Source organism: Lissotriton vulgaris, chromosome 11 (assembly GCF_964263255.1).
Source record: "Lissotriton vulgaris chromosome 11, aLisVul1.2, whole genome shotgun sequence".
Classification (NCBI taxonomy): Eukaryota; Metazoa; Chordata; class Amphibia; order Caudata; family Salamandridae; genus Lissotriton; species Lissotriton vulgaris.
In genome coordinates this window covers 606,944,419-606,963,041 of record NC_141699.1, presented here as the reverse complement: position 1 = coordinate 606,963,041, position 18,623 = coordinate 606,944,419, and the positions used below count along the sequence as shown (strand labels likewise).

At 44.7% G+C, this 18,623-nt stretch overlaps 1 protein-coding gene across 1 annotated transcript in view; it reads left to right on the top strand.

Annotated features, from left to right (window-relative positions):
* XRN1 (5'-3' exoribonuclease 1) overlaps positions 1-18,623 on the top strand; it is a 1,308,150-nt gene that overhangs the window by 77,503 nt on the left and 1,212,024 nt on the right. The window contains exon 3 of the mRNA XM_086943712.1: positions 8,396-8,493. Within this exon, the coding sequence (XP_086799838.1) occupies positions 8,396-8,493 (98 nt within the window). The remainder of the gene's footprint in view (positions 1-8,395; positions 8,494-18,623) is intronic.

Here is an 18,623-nt window from a genome sequence, read left to right as displayed (position 1 = left end):
TTGTGAAGATTGGGAATAGCTTCCCTCTTACGGCCATTGTTGTCTGCACAGCAACTCTGGCATGCTGTCTTTGTTGTTTGTGGACCCTTTTGGACTTTCTCTGTAAACAAGTAACTGCCTTTACACCCAGCCTTTTTTATTTGGCTTGATACCTCCTCGCCCTGGACTTTGGTTTCCTTGATTTGATGTAAATTCCTTTGTTGGCTTCTAGCCAGACCTTGTCGGCACAGAACCAGGGAAGTAGACTCCAGGGCTACCTTGGTTCCTAGCTGCACTGGTTCATAAGGAACGGTGCTGTGGGGGAGGGGGGTCAAACGTCTCTTGCATTTGCTTATTTGAAGGTTGTAGTAGGGGCTGGGTTGGTTCATGCATTTACTGTGTGATCTTGCAAAGCCACGATATTTGTGGAGGTCCTTTGGAATTCGCCTGGCCTCATGTTAATTACTTTAACATGGGTAAGTAGTTTAGCGGGGCATACGATGATACCAGTATAGTCAAGGTTTGTATCTCCTGGGATCTTAGCAAACTAGTTTGCACAGGTGATTGAACACTTTCTTTGTCGCTGGAAGTGTGGTGCACCCAGTTTGTGTTTTTCTTTAAATCCTAGACAAGACTACTTAAGAAATGTGACAATGTGCATAGTTTTTCCAGTAAGCGTGTGCAATGGCATGAAGCAAATGCGGTCCCTAGGCCCCTCTGGACTCTTAAGATTAGATTATTTAGAGGCTCCAATTTGGCAACTATGCCTGAAATCTACATTGCCATTGTGTTTAGCAACTCTACCTGCAGCTCTAGCTTTGCCGGATGAAGATTCATTGCTGCCATAGTTGCCTGTAAAGCGTCTGAGTATGAACCAGTACTCGTCGTTGCTGATCTTCCCACCCTCCTGGGTTAGTGCATTATTTTACTAAGCGGAGTCTTGCTTGTGAGTTGGTGGAAATTTACACTCTGGGGCTTAATAGGAGTCGTGATGCTCCAGGAAATTTGATTCCAGCTGATGCTTATAAATCACTGAGTATCTGGAAGCCCAAGTTTGATGGAGATAAGGGGGTGAGCTGCAGCACTCAAGCAGCTTGCTGCCCCCCAACCCACCACTGCACCATTTCCTGCTGACAATTGTCCTGTTGAAAGAAAAGGATATGCGTGGAAGGGGGGTGCCAATTATTCTTTGTCTCTTTAGACGTCTGTAATTGGTGAGCCGGTCAAGGGGTGGGAGGGTTGTTGAGATTGTGAGTCCTGGGGACACTGACCGATTCATTTATAAGGCTGTGAATGGAACCTCGGCATCCTTCCTCTTCAGAACTTTCCTCTATGTTGGCTTGGCTGGTGACTAGGGTGTCCGCTTTATAAAGACGTAAATCACCATGGGAGAGGGGAGGCTGCTTTTGGATCTGTGTCCTTGAATTTGAGAAGGCCTTAATGTGATTAGGCCTGATTTGGGATGCTTTCCCTGGGCTCGGTTTCTGTCTTCTTGATTTTGTCGCTGGAGGTGTAGATCTGAGTCTTCCAGACCACATTGTTGGTGTTGAAGATCTTGCTCCTACTAATCCTCTGGGCTTGCGCTTGGGATCCTGCCAAATTTGAGTGGTGCGCTGGAGCTCTCTTCACAGTGTTGTATGGGTGACTCTGGTTGCACAACCTGCAGTGATGCATAGATCTAACCCATGGCCCATACTCCAGAGCGTAGGGCCCTCTGCCCTTTCTGCCATTTGTACCCGTTTGCTGGTCCTGCACGTTTGCCCCTTCTCGTGGTAGATTGATCAGCTTATTGGTCCCTTTGGCTAGGCGGCCCAAACAACCACCCCCAGAATGGTGGGTAGTACGAAGGTGGAGCAAAATTAAGGCAGTCAGCCTAGGGGAAGCTTTGAGAGGAAACCCGTTTAGGAGGACACAACCTGATGACCTTGATCAGGAAAGTGAGTTTCTTACTAACAGTCTGAGAGAATCCAGCAATAAGGTGGCACCTGCCCGGAAGGAAATGGTGAGGAACAAGGGCAAGGGGGCCTCCTGGTTCACTGAGGAACTAAGAGAAAAGAAACAATCCCTATGCCAACACGAAAAGACAGTGGTGTAATCGTACGACCCAGAGGCGCTCAAGGACTATAAAGCCAGGTCAGCCATATACAAAAAAGCCATAATTGAAGAAAGGCCAGGTACTATGAGCCCAAGATTAGGTAGGCGGATAACATGCAGAAGGACACATTTGGAGTATTGAATGAACTAAATCAAAAACAGGAGCAGGAAACCACTGCCAGCCCAGTAGACTGCAATAGGTTCCAGACCTTTTTTCTTACACAAGGTCAGGGACGTTTTAATTGACATAAAGAACACACACACACACACCAGTCAAAAACCCCTGGTTATGGAAGCACCGCCACACGACCACAACGAGATACTCTCCACCTTTCCGATGCTAGACCGAGACTCTATGTCCCACATTATGACTAGAATCAAGTCAGGGTCGCCAGGGGAATCCTGCCCACCAAGGGTGTTCATAATGGCTCTCCCATTGATGGAGAAAGAGATTCTCTCCCTGATTAATCAATCTCTGACTACTGGGAGGGTTCTATTTAGCTTCAAGGAAGCCGGGGTAACCACGCTGCTGAAAAAAACAGGGGCAGATGTCGCCAACCTGAACAACTATTGGCCCATCTCTTAACTCCCCTTTCCAACCAAAGTAATGGAACAACATGGGAGAGGAGTTGGCCTAAAGGCTAGGGCGGTCGTCCTCGAATCTGGGGAACTGGGTTCGAATCTTGGCAACAAAGCTGAACATCCTGTGATTATGGGCAAATCACTTAATCTCCCCATGCCTAACAAAAAATGAATGTGTCCTCATGTAATGCAACTGGTGCTATGTAGAGCGCTCTGATACCCCATTCCTTTGGGTCAAGTTCGCGCTATATAAAACTCAGTTAAAAAAAATAAAGATAAATAAAACACGTCCTTAGAACCCACTCACTATTCATTGAGAAACAGCAGTTGCTCCAGGTACAGCGGGCAGGCTTTAGGGCCCACCCTATAACAGAGTTGGTGATACTATCGGTGTTGGATGAGCTAGGCTTACGGCCACCATGAAGAAGCCTTGTGCCTTAATTCTGCTAGACCTCACAGCCATGTTTGACACAGTGAATCATGACCCACTTCTGGCCCACATTTATAATATGGATATCTGTGGGGTGGTGTCAATGGATCTCCTCCTTTCTGATAGATCGGACACAGAGGATCCAAATAGCAGACCACGTGTCAAATGGGCACTGACTTGCGGAGTCCCGCAAGGCTTGGCGCTGTCCCCACTGCTTTTCAACATCTATCTCCAGCCACTGGTGGCAGCACTGGCCCAAATGGACTGTCAGGTGTTCAACTATGCGGATATTTAACAACAAGGGGTGGTGATGGACAGAGTTTCTGAATTAAGCAGAATACTCTCACCCAGTCAAGAGATCAGGGCTAGATCCAACACCGTTTTTTAGCTCACTGCAGCATCCCAGCTCAGAACCTGGCTATATGCAAATTAGTCTGTTCCTGTCCCAGTGCATGATGGGAACAGGGCAAACCAAACTACCAAGCCAATTCTTACACTGGGAAGGAAACAAGCTTCCGGGGACCGGTTTCTGGCATTACAGCCGTCTTCGGCCCGGCTTGCTTGAATCCTGATGGTGCAATGAGCAAGGGACTCACATCTGAGTATACCCTTCCACGCTTATTGTGGACAAAATATTTAACAACAAGGGGTGGCGATGGACAGAGTTTCTGAATTAAGCAGAATACTCTCACCCAGTCAAGAGATCAGGGCTAGATCCAACACCGTTTTTTAGCTCACTGCACCATCCCAGCTCAGAACCTGGCTATATGCAAATTAGTCTGTTCCCATGATGCACTGGGCCAGGGACAGACTGATTTGCATATAGCCAGGTTCTGAGCTGGGATGGTGCAGTGAGATAAATAACGGTGATGGATCAAGCCCTGATCTTTGGACTGGGTAAGAGTGGTCTGCTTAATTCAGACACTCTGTTCATCACCACCCCCTTTTTGTAAATCGTTTTTGGCCACTATAGGTGTGGCAGGGTATACTCAGACATGAGTCCCTTTCTCACTGCTCCATCAGGATTCAAGCAAGCCGGGCCGAAGAGGCTGAAATGCCAGAAACCGGTCCCCGGTAGCTTGTCTCCTTTCTGGTGAAGAATTGGCTCGGTAGTTTGGTCTGCCCTGTTCCGATGATGCACTATGCCAGGGACAGACTGATTTGCATATAGCCAGGTTCTGAGCTGGGATGGTGCAGTGACATAAATAACGGTGATGGATCAAGCCCTGATCTTTGGACTGGGTAAGAGTGGTCTGCTTAATTCAGACACTCTGTTCATCACCACCCCCTTTTCTGAATCAACTATGCGGATGACACCTAATTGATCCTTCAAATCGACAGTTCCTCAAGCCCATTCATGTGCACAAAGTATTCTCAGATTCACAGTCAACGGGATGACGGCCAACTCGCTCAAAGTTAATCCGGACAAAACAGAGGTTCTAGCTATTACCAGAGGACATAGCCCATGGACTGATCTCTTCTGGCCACGAGTTAGGTGCCACACCCACACCAGTGCCGGTTGTTAAGAGCTTAGGCGTCAAAATAGATGCCAAGCTCACCCTGTCGAACCAAGTGTCTATCGTGGTCGGGACCTGTGTGGGCCTGATGAGACAACTGAGGAAACTGGCACCTCTCCTATCATTCTCAACCCTGCGGATGGTGGTGATTGGCTTGGCTGGACTACGCCAATGCCCTGTATATTGGACTATCAGAGAAGCTGTTAGACAAGCTACAAGTAACCATGAACGATGCAGCTAGGTTGATTTTCAAGCTCCCTAGCTGCTCGGCAGCAGCTGGACTGGCTCCCCGTCAAGCAGCGAGCCAGGTTTAAGGGCCTCTGCATTGCTCACAAAGCCCTTCATGAACAGACCCCAGAATACATCAAGGAGCGTCTTGGGAGCTACGTGCCAGGACGTACCCTGCGCTCGTCCGAGGCAGGCCTATTGTCCTGTCCACGGTTCAACAAAACTACCAGGGGTTGGTGAGCTTTCTCTGTTTTTATCCCCCACCTATGGAACAAGCTATCAGAAAGCCTACACAAGGAAACCGCTCTTCCATGTAGGAAGAAGATTAAGACCTTATTGTTCACAGAGGCCAGGGAGCAACACATGCTCTGACCAGGTGTGCTGACAGATAGCGGATGTGGGTGTTCCTCTAGTCTCTTAAGCACTAAGAGACCTACCGGTGATTACGCGCTATACAAATCCCAATTAACATAACATAACTTGCCCTGATGTCTCACCGTCTACTGGCTGGCCCAGGTCCAAATCTGGCTCCGGCTCTGGTGGTGGATTGGCTACTCAGACCGGCCCAGCTTCAGTATTTTTTCCAGCGGGGTACGGCTGGTGCGGTAACTTTGGCGCTGCCGCTCTACATTTTGACAAGGCCCACACTCTGATGCCGATCACGTGACTCTGAGCGCTTCTCCGCGTAAAAAAATTGCAGACCAGCTCTTCAGCATTCATAATGGAGGATTTTAGTCAAAACAAAAAGGCTTTTAAAAGGACGCCTAGATAAAAGGAACATTTAAAAAAGGTATGCAGCTCTGGTAGCATGGAAAAGCACAACATAGCCTGCGATTGTAATCAGAAGAAAGAGCCTTGCACTGTACATGGAACTAACCATATCTGCCAACCAGAAAAGACTCTTCCTGGTGTGTTGCAGCAACCTGCTCATAAGTAAGATGGGCTACACCCCTATTTGCATGCTTCAACTCCATTAGCATGACTATGATCCCCTTAGTAATTCTATGCAAGACCTATATGCTAGTCGGAAGAACTATTTGGGCTATAATTCAAAAAGTGGTCATCCGAACAATGGTGAATATGATAGTAAATCTCCATGGGAGCCCGGATGCTGACACTGTCATAAGAACAGCCCATTATGTAGCAGAAGTTTGGGCCTTCCAAGTGAAAGAATTTAAGCAGAAGCAGACTTGTGATACCATGTTGATGATGTAATATTTAGCTGTCTATGATGGGGTAGGTATGGAGGGAAAGAAGAGTAGGGCGGAAGGGAAAGAGACGCAGAGGGAGTGAGCGGAAGGATTAGAGATATGCATGAGAAAAGGTTGATATTAGGAAGTGCATGTTCGGGTTAATAGTACAGTAAAGAGGGTGAACACAGTGTGAGATAGGAGTTAAACCTATGCATGGAATAGAGAAAGAGAGGTGGAAAAGGATGTGTATGTGTGTAGGAGGAGATGTTGACCCAAGGAATAGCTAGAGAGATAGACATCAGGAGTAGAAGGATAAGGTGGAGAGGGGGACTTCAGTTGTGAGTGCTAGGAGGCAAAACTGTCTACATAAATGAGAGAGAGAATACAATGGAGTGCGAGAATAGGTATATTGAGCGCTCATCGACTGGTGTTAGGGTGGTTAGAAGAAGGGAGGGATCAGATAGAGATGTGTAGGAGGGAGGATGAAGACCAGTAAGGTGCAAGAGGAATTAAGGTGACCGGGAAGGTGTGAGGAGAATGACACATTAATCTGGTCAAACGTACGTTACTCGGTTTTCTTGGTTTCCAGTTTTACAAATCAAATTCAGGACATTCCATGCCAGGAAACAAGATCTAATTGTGAGGTAAACTTAGGATGAATTGGGCCCATTTTAAATCACCTAGTTGTAAAATCCTTCACCAAGGCCTGCCTGCCCTGATCTCAGGCCCTGGCTCTTGACCCAGTAATTTAGCGACGCTTTAAATATGTCTCCAGTTGTGGTGTTTTGTATATGATCATGAAAACCTACTATACAGAGGGACAAAACGGAGATGAGAAGAGTAAGCTCAAACCACTAATTAGAATTGCACTAACCTACTTGAGTCTCTTCTTGTTAGAGCTGCTGCAGTAGTAAAGCACCAAGTTATACATTTGGTTATAAATGGTCCATAAAGGCTTGCTGTGAACTAATGAACCCACTTCTCTGAAGAATCATCCATGATCATTTTCAGCACCTATCACAGGACCCCTTGCCTGAAAGGGCTAATTACATAATGTACAAAATGAAAGAGACCCATCTGTGTTTCACACATAATGAACACCCACATGGACTCACTCTTCTGCCTCCTAAATGCCTTTTCATTTTCCTTCAGACTTATGGAGTGCTCTTTCTTTTTTCCTTCCATATCCATACTGTTTCCTTCCTGTGATTGAGGTGTAGAGATGGATGTACGGGACCCGATAGAAAAAATGCGCTTGGGTCATTGTTTTTGCTGCACGTGATCAGTAATGTTGGTATTCACAGTGTTGACATCTTCAACATGCCAATGTGTACTTCATTCCCAGTGTCTGGGTTCTAGTGCTTGCTGATTTTATTAAAACGTCTGCATCGATCTTGTCAAGGGGATTGTGTGCTTGTGGAAGAGGGAAGCCCAACTCCATCTGAAGTCTCAGTAGGATGATGAATGAGAATTTTCTTTGTTTCATGAATCTCTTTTCTTCCTGCAAATACTTTCCTGCAGGTTTGTCTCCCTTTACTTTTCACAAATGCCATCTTGAGACCTATAAGTAAAAGGGCCGTAAAAACTGATCATTGTTTCAGGCCAAAATATTTAGTTCCAGCATTTGCCAGCAAAGCAGACGTGCACGTGCACTAATCTTTGTTGAACGGTTTGAATATATTCTGAGACAGCTTATTGTACAGTGTGCCAAGGGACAGTTTTAAACTTGAAGTCTGCTTGACTCTAAGAAAATTATCCATCGGTTTCCCTCATGCAAGGAGGATTTATGGGATCTGGCATAATGCTGCATTAAGAAGGGGATGAGATCAGGCAGTTGTACACCAGGAATCTTTAGTTCATTAACTTGGGATAGTTCCTTACCCTGATCTTCTCTGACGATGTACTGTAGAGGACAAAGCCTATTCGGTATTCTGACAAATCTGCCTCTTCATGGAGGTCACCAAAATGCTCCACACTCTTGGTGGGCATTTCAGAGTGTCTTGACAGATGCTGTCCCACAGGCAGAATGTATATGTATGCTAATGTGCTTTTTTTGCTGTCCATCAGGCACAGGTCACCGCTTTGTATTGCACAATTTTCTAACCTTGCTGACTGAAAGTTAATTTACTTTGCGATGGGCAGGCGATGGCAGTGAGTACTAGCACCCTGTTCATGCCATAATTCCAATCGAGAACCTTTGGGGTGCAAGAACAAGACTTAAAGGAAAGAAGAAATGCTCCCTTAACCTGCTCCAGACGCTGCAAGAAAACCTTATACAGTTTTGCTGTTATTGAAATAACATTTGAAATATCTAGATGTGTCCAGTTACCTAGGAACGTATGTAATCTAAATAATGTGATTTCAATTGATAGGTCTGCAAAAGAGGCAGAAGACAAAATAAAAAAGGCAATTGAAAAAGGTGAAACACTACCTACAGAAGCCCGATTTGATTCAAACTGCATTACTCCAGGTAAGAAATAACGTGACACTTGAGGTTCTTTCACCTTGTTTTCCCCCAAAAGAATGTTCAGATTAATTGGCAGAAGTGGTGGTATTGACCATGCAACACCAACTTCCTTAGAATCTGTGTATTTCTATTTTACCTATGTGTAGTTTGCATTGCAGCTGGCAGACAACCGGAAAATGTATCACAGGTGTGCATTGTTGGTCTAAGAGGGCAGAAGCCATGCCAGATTTTCAGGATAGCTGCTACTATGTAGAGTTTGAAATGGGGATTTGTAGATTGGCTGCACAGTTCCGCCGGAAAATATTTGGTTTCCTTCACATTACTATATTGATACCAGTTCTCAGTTTACATTGATTCAAATGGATTGATGGTGTTCCTTGATGCCCAGTAAATGCTTTACTAGTGACCTACATTGATACTCAAAGTTTCATAAAAATCAAATTTATAGGGGACGTAGTTTACAAGAATTAAAAAACCACAAACTGATTTGAGCTAAGCGTGGATCATCTGCTCCTGTTAACTGTGAAATGTTTCCATAGCTTTGTGTGCTACACTAATGTACCTAAATTATCTTAAGAGAACGCTGACTGGATCTCTTATCAAACTATTAAAGCGTTTCATCTTCTGATCGAGATTCCAATATTGGTCTCCATTGACTTGTCTCTGGTACACAAGTTCAAAAACCTGTTTAGAGAGAAAAATAAAAACCTTGGCGGAAAAAGTGGAATGACAGATGTAGGAGATTAAACCGAATAGCTTGAAAGTCTGCTGCCACAGGATAACGTTCTGTCTGCACAAATTAATAGTACTGTACTAAATTAGAGTTATGGGCTTTTCCAAGAAAGCTTGGTGAAAATTATCTTTCTTTTTGTTCATTGATTTCCAAAGAGCCTATTGTGATGTCTTAGTTACCTTTCTGCATGGAATGGGTGGACAGGTTGAATGAATCTGGTATAAAAGCAGGGCTGAAATATGTAGACCTATTCTGATTTTTATGATCCATCCTCAAGAACATAGAAAGAATACTCAAAGCATGTTGAAGTGTGATAAACCAAAGAATTGGCCTTTTCAGACCTGAGCCCAGAGACAACAGAGCGAGTTTACAAGGCAGGCTTGTAAGGGGAGTTTGCTTCAGCAGGTCAAATTAAGTCATTCAGGTGACAGGCTTCAGCATGACTTTGTAAAGCTGTTCCACTCTCTCGTTGTACATTTTGCAGCACTTTACTTTGTCTTTTTTTTCCCGTGAGCGTGTCAGTTTTGCAAGCCCACTAGAGGTGATCTATGTATTTTTTTTATTTTGTTAGGGAGATGCCGGTACGTAACCCTTTCTGAATCATATTGCATTCTCTACCTGGGGTTTCAGATGACTGGCAGCTGTTGCAGCATGATCATAGTTTAGGGTCCCATACCTTTTTTTTTTTTAAGCACTTTCCTCCTTGTGAGGAGACTGCCTATTGGTCCACCCTGTCCCCAAAACTGAGCTCCAGTAGCTTTTCTTTTGTTTGACATGTTAAAAGATGTATGTATGTATGTGTATTAAATCTGTTTTTTGAGTGATCAGTGGTGTGTGTTTCGACCCATTGGTCTCATTTGTGCAGGTTGGTGGTGTGTATAATGGACACATCAGCCTGCATGTACCTCCTTTCTTCCTCCCACTTCGGCAAACCCATCAAAACATGTACTACATGGTAGGTGGAAGAGCTAATCAGCCCATTCGCTTGTTCAGGGTAGTTTTTCCTCCACATAGAGCGAAACTCGCCTACCTCTCAATTTCCTGTACTTTTGCCTTCTCCCCTGGTTACACAAATAATACAGAGGTTAGTGACTTTATTCCTGTTTTTCCAGGACCTTCATTTTCCTGAATCATTCCTAAAGAAGACCCCCACATGTCTACTGTGGAATAAAATTCAAAACATAGACTGTTACTCAGGGGCACCCTTAAAATGCTATTTTGGATCTTCTCTCTTTGTCCGCTCCCCCCTCACAACACACCATTCTAGCAGGGAAATATACAAGCACTCTGTGAACGAGGGTTCCCCTACCCAGATCTCCCACCCTTCCTTTCAGTCAAGACAGGCACAGGAGTTTGCTCTTTCTGCTCTTTCCTTTTTAGGTCTCGCCTATTATATCCAGCAGGGATAAATAGGGCGAGTATAAAAAACACCAATACTCCAAAGGGTCAGAGCTATGCTAGACCTGCACAATTTTCACTATATGTGAAGCCTATCTGATCTATATTCCTTGTGCGAAAGGTCAGGGAAGTGACCGATAAACACCCCCTAATCGTGATTAGAGAATCACTAGAACATTAAACAAAAAATGACCCGCACCAAGGTACATGTATAAAAAATTTATCAGCTGGTTTAAGTAGTTTACAATATATATTTAACATTCATTATGAGACTTCCCACAGATAATATCACAGTCTTGATTGTAGGTTTCACATTTCTTTTATTCAATTTTCATTAAAATTACAGAATTGCCTGTTGCCAACGTGTTTCGTCCTATCCGTGACTTCTTCAGGGCTAGAAGCAATTATATAAAAAAACTAATTTTACAACAAATTTCATTAAATAACATACATATATGTACAACACATAGTTAAAAACAAACACCTCCTATCCATAATGTCAGATTATCCGCATAGCTATGTTATAGATCTCATTATAAGTTTGTTTGACATTTTTCAACATATGACTGCCTTGTTCAAACAGATGTTCTGGGGAAGTTATCACAAATTCATTATTATAGGTATACCACAGGAATAAAGCAAGGTGTCCTTAGAGTTTCGTCGGGAGGGGAAGTACTACCAAACTACCTTGTTTCATACTGACATAATTCTAGATACTATGATCCCTGACCAATTAATTGCAATCCTCGTATTTATATTTGACTCTTGACTTTATATACATTTCATCTCTGAATGGACCTCATTGAATTGTCTGTAAAAACTAAGTAATGTCTAAACTCTTTCATACCTCAATTCGTAATTTGCTTGACAGACTAGCATCAATCCTTGTGTAGTGTCTGTGTTCGCAACATCTTAATTATATGAACATTTTTTACAAAATCAGACCACAAAACACAGACTAAGAAAGATGGTTCGTTCCTGTCTTCACACCTTCCTCCAAGTTCTATAAATCCATATTTAAACATATATTAAAAACGATTGATAAATTCTAGCAAAATGCAAACATCATTCTTATGGTTGGGACAGATTAAGCCCTAAAATCTGGTATCTCATATGTTATTGGAGGACATCGCTCATAAAAATCTTCAGGTCTTCCTGATTTATCCCAGTGAGCACATCTATTCTCCTGTGTGGATTCAACAGTTTAACGTCATGTGGGTACTAGGGGGCAGTCTTACATATAGGCATTTCATAATGCAAGACCGAACACACTATATACTTCTTTGGCATCATGCGTAATCTCTCAGTACTGCCTTAAAAATCGTTCTCAAAACAGTCCCCCAATTATCTTTCTAGTTTTTCAATGCTCAGTACCGTATAGTCTGCTCCTTTTTGTGCCAAAGAGATTTGTTTATCTGTAGGGTTAAAGATAGAAAATAATGACGTTGTGTTGATTAGACGCCAAGGCACGTAGCCTGAACGCAGATTTTGTAACGTCCAGCCTAACTGTACAATAGAACGTAATTGGGACTGGCCATGTTGTAACATTAGCATATCCTGTGCTATTATATCAATAGCAGATGATACAATGCTGTCCAAAGAATAAATTCATGAGGACTGAGTCGTTAACCCATTGTCCTCTACAGACAGTGATTTTTCCAACTTAATACGATCAATTTCTCGTATATTTTCAGACTATTCAATTTGCGTTACTTTCCAAGCTTCGTTGTAAGCAGCATATATACCGGTGTATATATAACGTTTTTGGCGCTGTTTGCGAGGTCCCAATAAGAAATCCCGCAAGTCAGCACCTTCTTTAAGTAAGGTCAAGTTTTGCTTAATTTCAGGTAGTGTGGATTTCTGTAGCCATTCGAGGCATAGTTTTCCTACACTGTATGTTGTTGTTATCCCTGGATGTTGTCTCTGGGAATATCTTGGGTCTGGCCTGTTCTGTTTGAACCCCTGTGTTTCGTTCAGGAATCTATCTTGACAGTTATTAGTGTATGTGGGCCAGATCAACCATTTTTTCCAATCTGGATAAGTTCTGTTTTGGTGTAAAATATGGGACACGTCTAACCCCTCATCTGTAGTGCTATTTCTATCAGGCATAGGCTTTGGTATAGACGGGTTGTTTAAATCTTTTATCTTGGCTAGGCCAAGACAGGTTGTTTGTTGAATGGTGTCATTCAGGAACATTATTTGTTCCGGATCATGCAGGCTCTGAATAATGATTCTGACCCTGGTCAGAATGTAGCGTGCCAAATGCGTATGTGCTGATAAAGACTCGCAAATCTTTTATAACAGCTCTGGCGTCAGCAGAGCGCTGGGGCCACATCCAAATGTATCTCGTCCTAGTAGTTGTGGGACCGCATTTGTCTGTAGGGACTGCGGGTAGATAGCCTAATGCTGTCTAACAGAGGTGTCTGTATCTGGCTGGCTACTCTGTAGTCAGGTGTCTGGGGCGGTTCATTACTGCGATCTCTGTTGCAGTCAGGGCAGTTACTTGCAAATTCGTAGCTGTCCAAGCTCATTCCTGGCCACTAGTACACTGTCTAATTCCCGTATGGAATCTATGATCTTTTGATGTCTTAGACCCTCTCCCATGTGTGCTTCTTGAATCAAGAAAACTCTCCGCTTCCTGTTTGGAATTATTCTTCCCCACTCCAGGGATTTGAGCAAAAAGGAACGGAGTTTGCAGTCAATTATGTATGTATTTCCGAGTGGATAGTTTAGAGGTAACACCGCATAATTGCCTTCCATTGAGGCTTTTACTGCCAGGGATGTGGAATTCCTATAGCCCGACTCCCAGGACATATTATTCGGGGTCAAGGGCGACAAATTTTTATTTCAGTAATTTTTTATTGAAAATTATATTTACATGGTGTGTGAGACATATACATGGTGAGTATTTTGTGTAATAGGCAGGAGGAAAGAGAGAGGGAGAAGGAGAAAAAAAAGTAAAACAAAAACGCCCAATGAGGGGGGGGGGGGGTGTAGCCAAGTTACATAAGTCCATCATTTTGGCATTTAATAGATCTGACTCCGGCTGCTCGGTTCCGGCCATCCCCCCTGTTTGCCGTTCGATTGTCTGTCGCGCAGTTGTCGGTCCTCCGTCCGGCGGCGGCTAGGAGAGAGAGGGTAGAGAAGCACAGGCTGGGGGGAGTAGGATATGTGCTGTTGAGGTGTTCTGTCTGTTGATTATTCTGTGACCAAGTTGGGAGGCACTCATGGTTCCTTTAACTGCCTTGTTTGTTGCTACGGCTAGGCGGCTTGTGTGAGGTCGTGTAGTGTCTAGCGAGAGCACATTTCGCATTTCTTGTGTGTCAGCGGTGTGTGTTCGGCTGTTATAGTGTCTGCTCTCCTTAGAATGTGACCCAGTTGAACCAAGCCTTGACTGTGGCTTTCGCTGTGTCTTTCACATTGTTCAGTACTGTCTTGACTGCTGCCGTCAGTAGTAGGTCTACCAGGTCCTGTCCTCTCTGGTTTTGATTGAGGGGTCCATGAACCCTGTGGCGAGGCTCTGGAACTCAAGTCGAAATGATGTGCCTGTTATGTCGTTTATTAGTGTGACTATCGTTTTCCAGAACTTTTTACCTTGGTGCAGTAGAATAGGAGGTGCGCTAGATCGCCTGTTTGTTTGTTACAGTTCCAGCAGGAATCGCTTTCTCGGATTCCCATGGATGCTAGGCGGGCGGGTCCAGTATGCTTTGTGTATCAGCCAGAATTTGGTTTGGTCTAGGGTAGTCGTTACTTTCCTTCGTGATGTTGATGTCCAGAGGTTGATTTTTTTCCTCTTCGCTAAGCTCTCTGCCTCTAAGTGTTTCCCAGTATCCTATGACCTTGTTGTTAAGTTTGGTGGACTTCGGGCTGAGGGCCTTATAGAGGTGTGCTACCTGGTGTCCCAGTTTGTTTAGGTTGGTCGCGTATTGCAGGATTGAGGGTGTGTGTTTGTTGAGGTCTTCCTTGCTGATTGCCACTTTGATCTTCAGAAAGTTGTATAGTTCGATGTTGTCAAGTTTGTGTTCTTCTCTGAGTGTGTCGAATGTGGTTTGTGAGCCCTGCCTCTGTGGAGATGCCATGTCTATACCAAGAGTGCATGTCTAGGGTTTTGTATTTGATTCTGGGGTTGTGCCATATGGATTCCAGCTGGGACTTCTTCACGCTAGTCTCTAGGAGCTTGTCTACCCTGAGGAGGGCCATCCTAGTGTTCCTTAATATGGGGTTGTGCTTAATTGCTGGGTGTTTGGCTGCAGTGAGTAGCGCGATGGGCTCCATGCCTTTTAATAGACTTTTCTCTTGCGAGAGCCAAGCCGGGGTGTTATCTTGTTTAGGGGGAAGCCAGTGCAGTCCCTGTTTAGCTATGCATGCGGTTTGGAATGTTTTAAAGTTTGTTATGTTTAGGCCTCCCAGTTCCTTGGGTAGTCTAAGCTTTTGTAGGCTGAGTCTTGTTTTTTTCCCCTTCCATAGGAAGGTGTTGAATAGTTTGTCTAGTTTTTTGTGGAAGTCCGCTGTGCTGATCAGTGGGAGCATGTTAAGCAGGTAGTTTACTATCGGTGTGAGCATCATCTTGACTGTCTCCACCCTCCCCCACCATGTGGTAAATTTGGGTGCCCACCCCTCTATTCTTTCCTTGATTTTCTTTATTATTGCTTGTTCGTTTTGGTCTAATGTGGACCTGAGGTCCCTCTCGAAAAGGAGGCCCAGGTATTTGATGGACTTTTTTTGCCACGTCAGTCCTGATGCGCCTAGTACTGTCTTTGTGGTGTGGATATTTAGGGGTTTGCATTCTGATTTTTCCCTGTTTAGCTTGTATCCTGACACATGTGCGTATTGCTCGATCGTATCCATAAGGGCTTTTATTGACTTCTCCAGGTTTTCAGTTATTATTAGGACGTCATCCGCGTAGGCAGCTAGTTTGAAGGTTTCCCCTTCTATTGGTATCCCCGCAATGTCTGTGTTTGACCTTATCATATTGAGCAGTGGCTCTATCGCTAGGAGAAAGAGGGCCGGTGAGAGTGGGCATCCCTGTCTTGTGCCGCGTTCCAAGCAGAGTAGTTCGGATGTGCCCCTGTTAACTACTACTCGTGCTCTGGGCTCGTTGTATAGGGCCAGGACCATCTTCCTGTAGTTTGGTCCTAGGCCGAATTTCTGCATGCACTGATCTAGGAATGGCCAGGAAACTCTATCAAATGCTTTTTCTGCATCTAAGGCTATCATTACCGCAGCATTGTTACTTTTGCTGGCGTGGTTTATTATATGACAGAGCAGCCTAGTGTTGTCATGGGACGTTCTGTTTTTAAGGTATCCTACATGTGAGTGGTGTATGAGTGTGGGCAAGTATGCGTTCAGTCTGGTCGCCAGGATTTTCGCATAGATCTTGCAATCTACATTTATGAGTGAGATTGGTCTGTAATTTTTGGGATAAATAATAACACCTTTTGTATAGCGCCTGGTTACACTAGGCAACAGTGTGTCCCCGCGCTTTAAAACTAATTACTAGAACAGAACCCCAGAGAAAAAGGCCGCTGAAGGAAAGGGCGAAAGGATCTCAGGATTTCGGAAAAAGGTAAGTTTTCAGTTTGCGCCTAAAGTTTCCTTCAGATGGCTCCATCCGGAGCTCAATGGGGAGGTCATTCCACTGTTTGCTGGCCAAATATTTGAATGACCGGCCACCCATCCGTGCCCGCTGGATTCTGGGCACCTGAAAGAGCATACGGCCCTGAGATCGTAGATAACGATTAGGGTAGTACTTGGTAAGTAATTTCTGAAGATAGACGGGACCTCTCTCATAAGCATTGCGATGGGTTATGCACATGCTATCACGATGCTGTGTGTCTTTGCCTTCCTTGGGTATAACTATGATGTTGGCTTCTGCCATTGTTGGTGTTATGATTCCGTTGTTGACGCAGTTTGTGAGTACTTTTGTCAGTGTCGGTTTGAGTATTGGTAGGAATTGTTTGTAGAACCTAGCTGTGAACCCGTCCGGTCCAGGGGCTTTGTTGTCTTTGAAACCAGCTACAGCTCTTTCTATCTCCTCGCCCGTGATACTTGATTCTAGCTTTTCTCGCTGGGTGTCAGTTAGTGTGGGCGTAGTAATGCGGTCTAGGAGCTCCTTGCCACCGTCGCCGCCTAGGGTAGTGTCTCTTTTGTAGAGTTGCTCATAGAAGTCTCTAAAAGCATTGAGTATTTCCTTGTTGCCTGTCTGTGATTTGTTGTTGCTATCTCTGACTGCTGCTATCGAGTGCTGTTTCTGTTTACCCTTGAAGTAGGACGCTAGTGCCTTCCCTGCTCTGTTGGCGGTGCATAGATTTATAACTTTGTACTTGTTTATCCAGGTTCCAGCCCTTTCGCTAAGAATTCTGTTTAGTTCGTATTTCTTTTTTGTTAGTGTTGTGAGTGTGTTCCTGTCTTCAAGGTTGGCTATGTGTCCCGTTTCAGGTTTCTAATCTCCTTTTCTAGGTCTGAATTTTTTTTGTTCCGCTCTCTGTTTAGCCTGGCCTTAATGTTGAGTGCCTCTTATCGTGGCCTTTAGGGCGTCCCATAGGGAGTTCCTGTCTATTTCCGGGGTGCTGTTGATGGCCAGGTATTCTTTTATTGCCTTCTCTATTTCTGCCTTGGCTGTTATGTTTTTCAGCAGGTCGTCGTCAAATCTCCATCTGCGGGTTGGCCTTTCGTTGTGTTTGCCTGTCAGCACTAGGCTGTGTGAGTGGTCTGAGATGGCTCGCGTGCCTATTTCTCTCTGGTTGATGAGGTTGGTGTGCGTATCAGACATTAGGATATAGTCAATTCTGCTATAGGAATTGTGTGGGGTTGAGTAGAACGGGTACTCTCTGCCATCTGGGTTTTGAAGTCGCCATGGGTCTTTGAGATTGAGCTTTGTGCAGAGGTTCCTCAGAATGTTCCCTCTGTGCTGTCTGGCTAAGTCTCTGCGGGTGTCTGTCTATGGCTGGGTCTAAAACCTGATTCATGTCTCCAGCTACTATGAGGAGTTCCCCAAGTGTTATGGTGTCAAGCTGTTCTCCGACCTTGTCCCAGAAGGACTTGTCATCGTTATTCGGCCCGTAGATGTTAGCTACGTGTATGGGTTCCTCTCCTCTCCTTAAATTGGTCACTAGGAATCTGCCCTCTGTGTCTGCCTGCGAGTTCTTCGGCACTAGCTTTGATTTCTTGCTTACTATTGTGATGACACCGTTCTTTTTTATTTTGTGCAGGTGATCCTATGACTTCGCTTATGCAGCTTGCCTTAAGGCGGCCTATGTCTTCCGCTTCAAGCCTAGTCTCTTGTAGTACATATATGTCGCCTTTGAGTTTTGCCAGGTGGTCTAGGATTTTTCTTCTCTTCACTGGTTGCTTGAGCCCCTTGACGTTCATTGACACTACCTTGATGTCAGCTGTGATGCGATTGTGTTGGGTGGGGGTCATTCTGCGTGTTGTTTATCTGGCGGCCTTTCTGGTTCTTCCCTATTTCTGGCCTTGTAGTCTGCCCTGTTGCATCTCCTTCTGCCCCTGTGTGCCTTAAACTGCCTACTCCTTCCTCTGTGCTTGGTGAACCATTGGGTGGGAAAAGGTAAGAGATATAGAGATAGAGAAGCTGAAACAGCCCATGTATGTGTTCCCCACACCCCCTTCCCTCCTCCATGCCCCCTCCCTCCCCACTTCCCCCCCCCCCCCCCTTACTTGATGAGTGGGTGTGTGACGACAAAGTTCCTTTGCTCCGCATAGTCCCTGAGGTGAAGCATTTAGACATTCAATTTTTTTCCATCTTGAGTGGGTCGGCGCTTAGGTGTTCTTGGTGTCTTGATGTGCGTATTTCGCTTTTTGTTCAGGCCCCTCGTGTTTTCCATTTCCCCTCAAAACATGTTGTTAAAGGGGTGTCTGTTGTCTCCGATGTGGAATGTTCGGGTGTTTGTTGTCTCTGAGGTAGAATGTGTTAGGGTGCTTGTTGTCTCTGAGGTAGATCGTAGTTGTGGTGCGTCTTTGTCACCCCTTTGCTTAGATAATA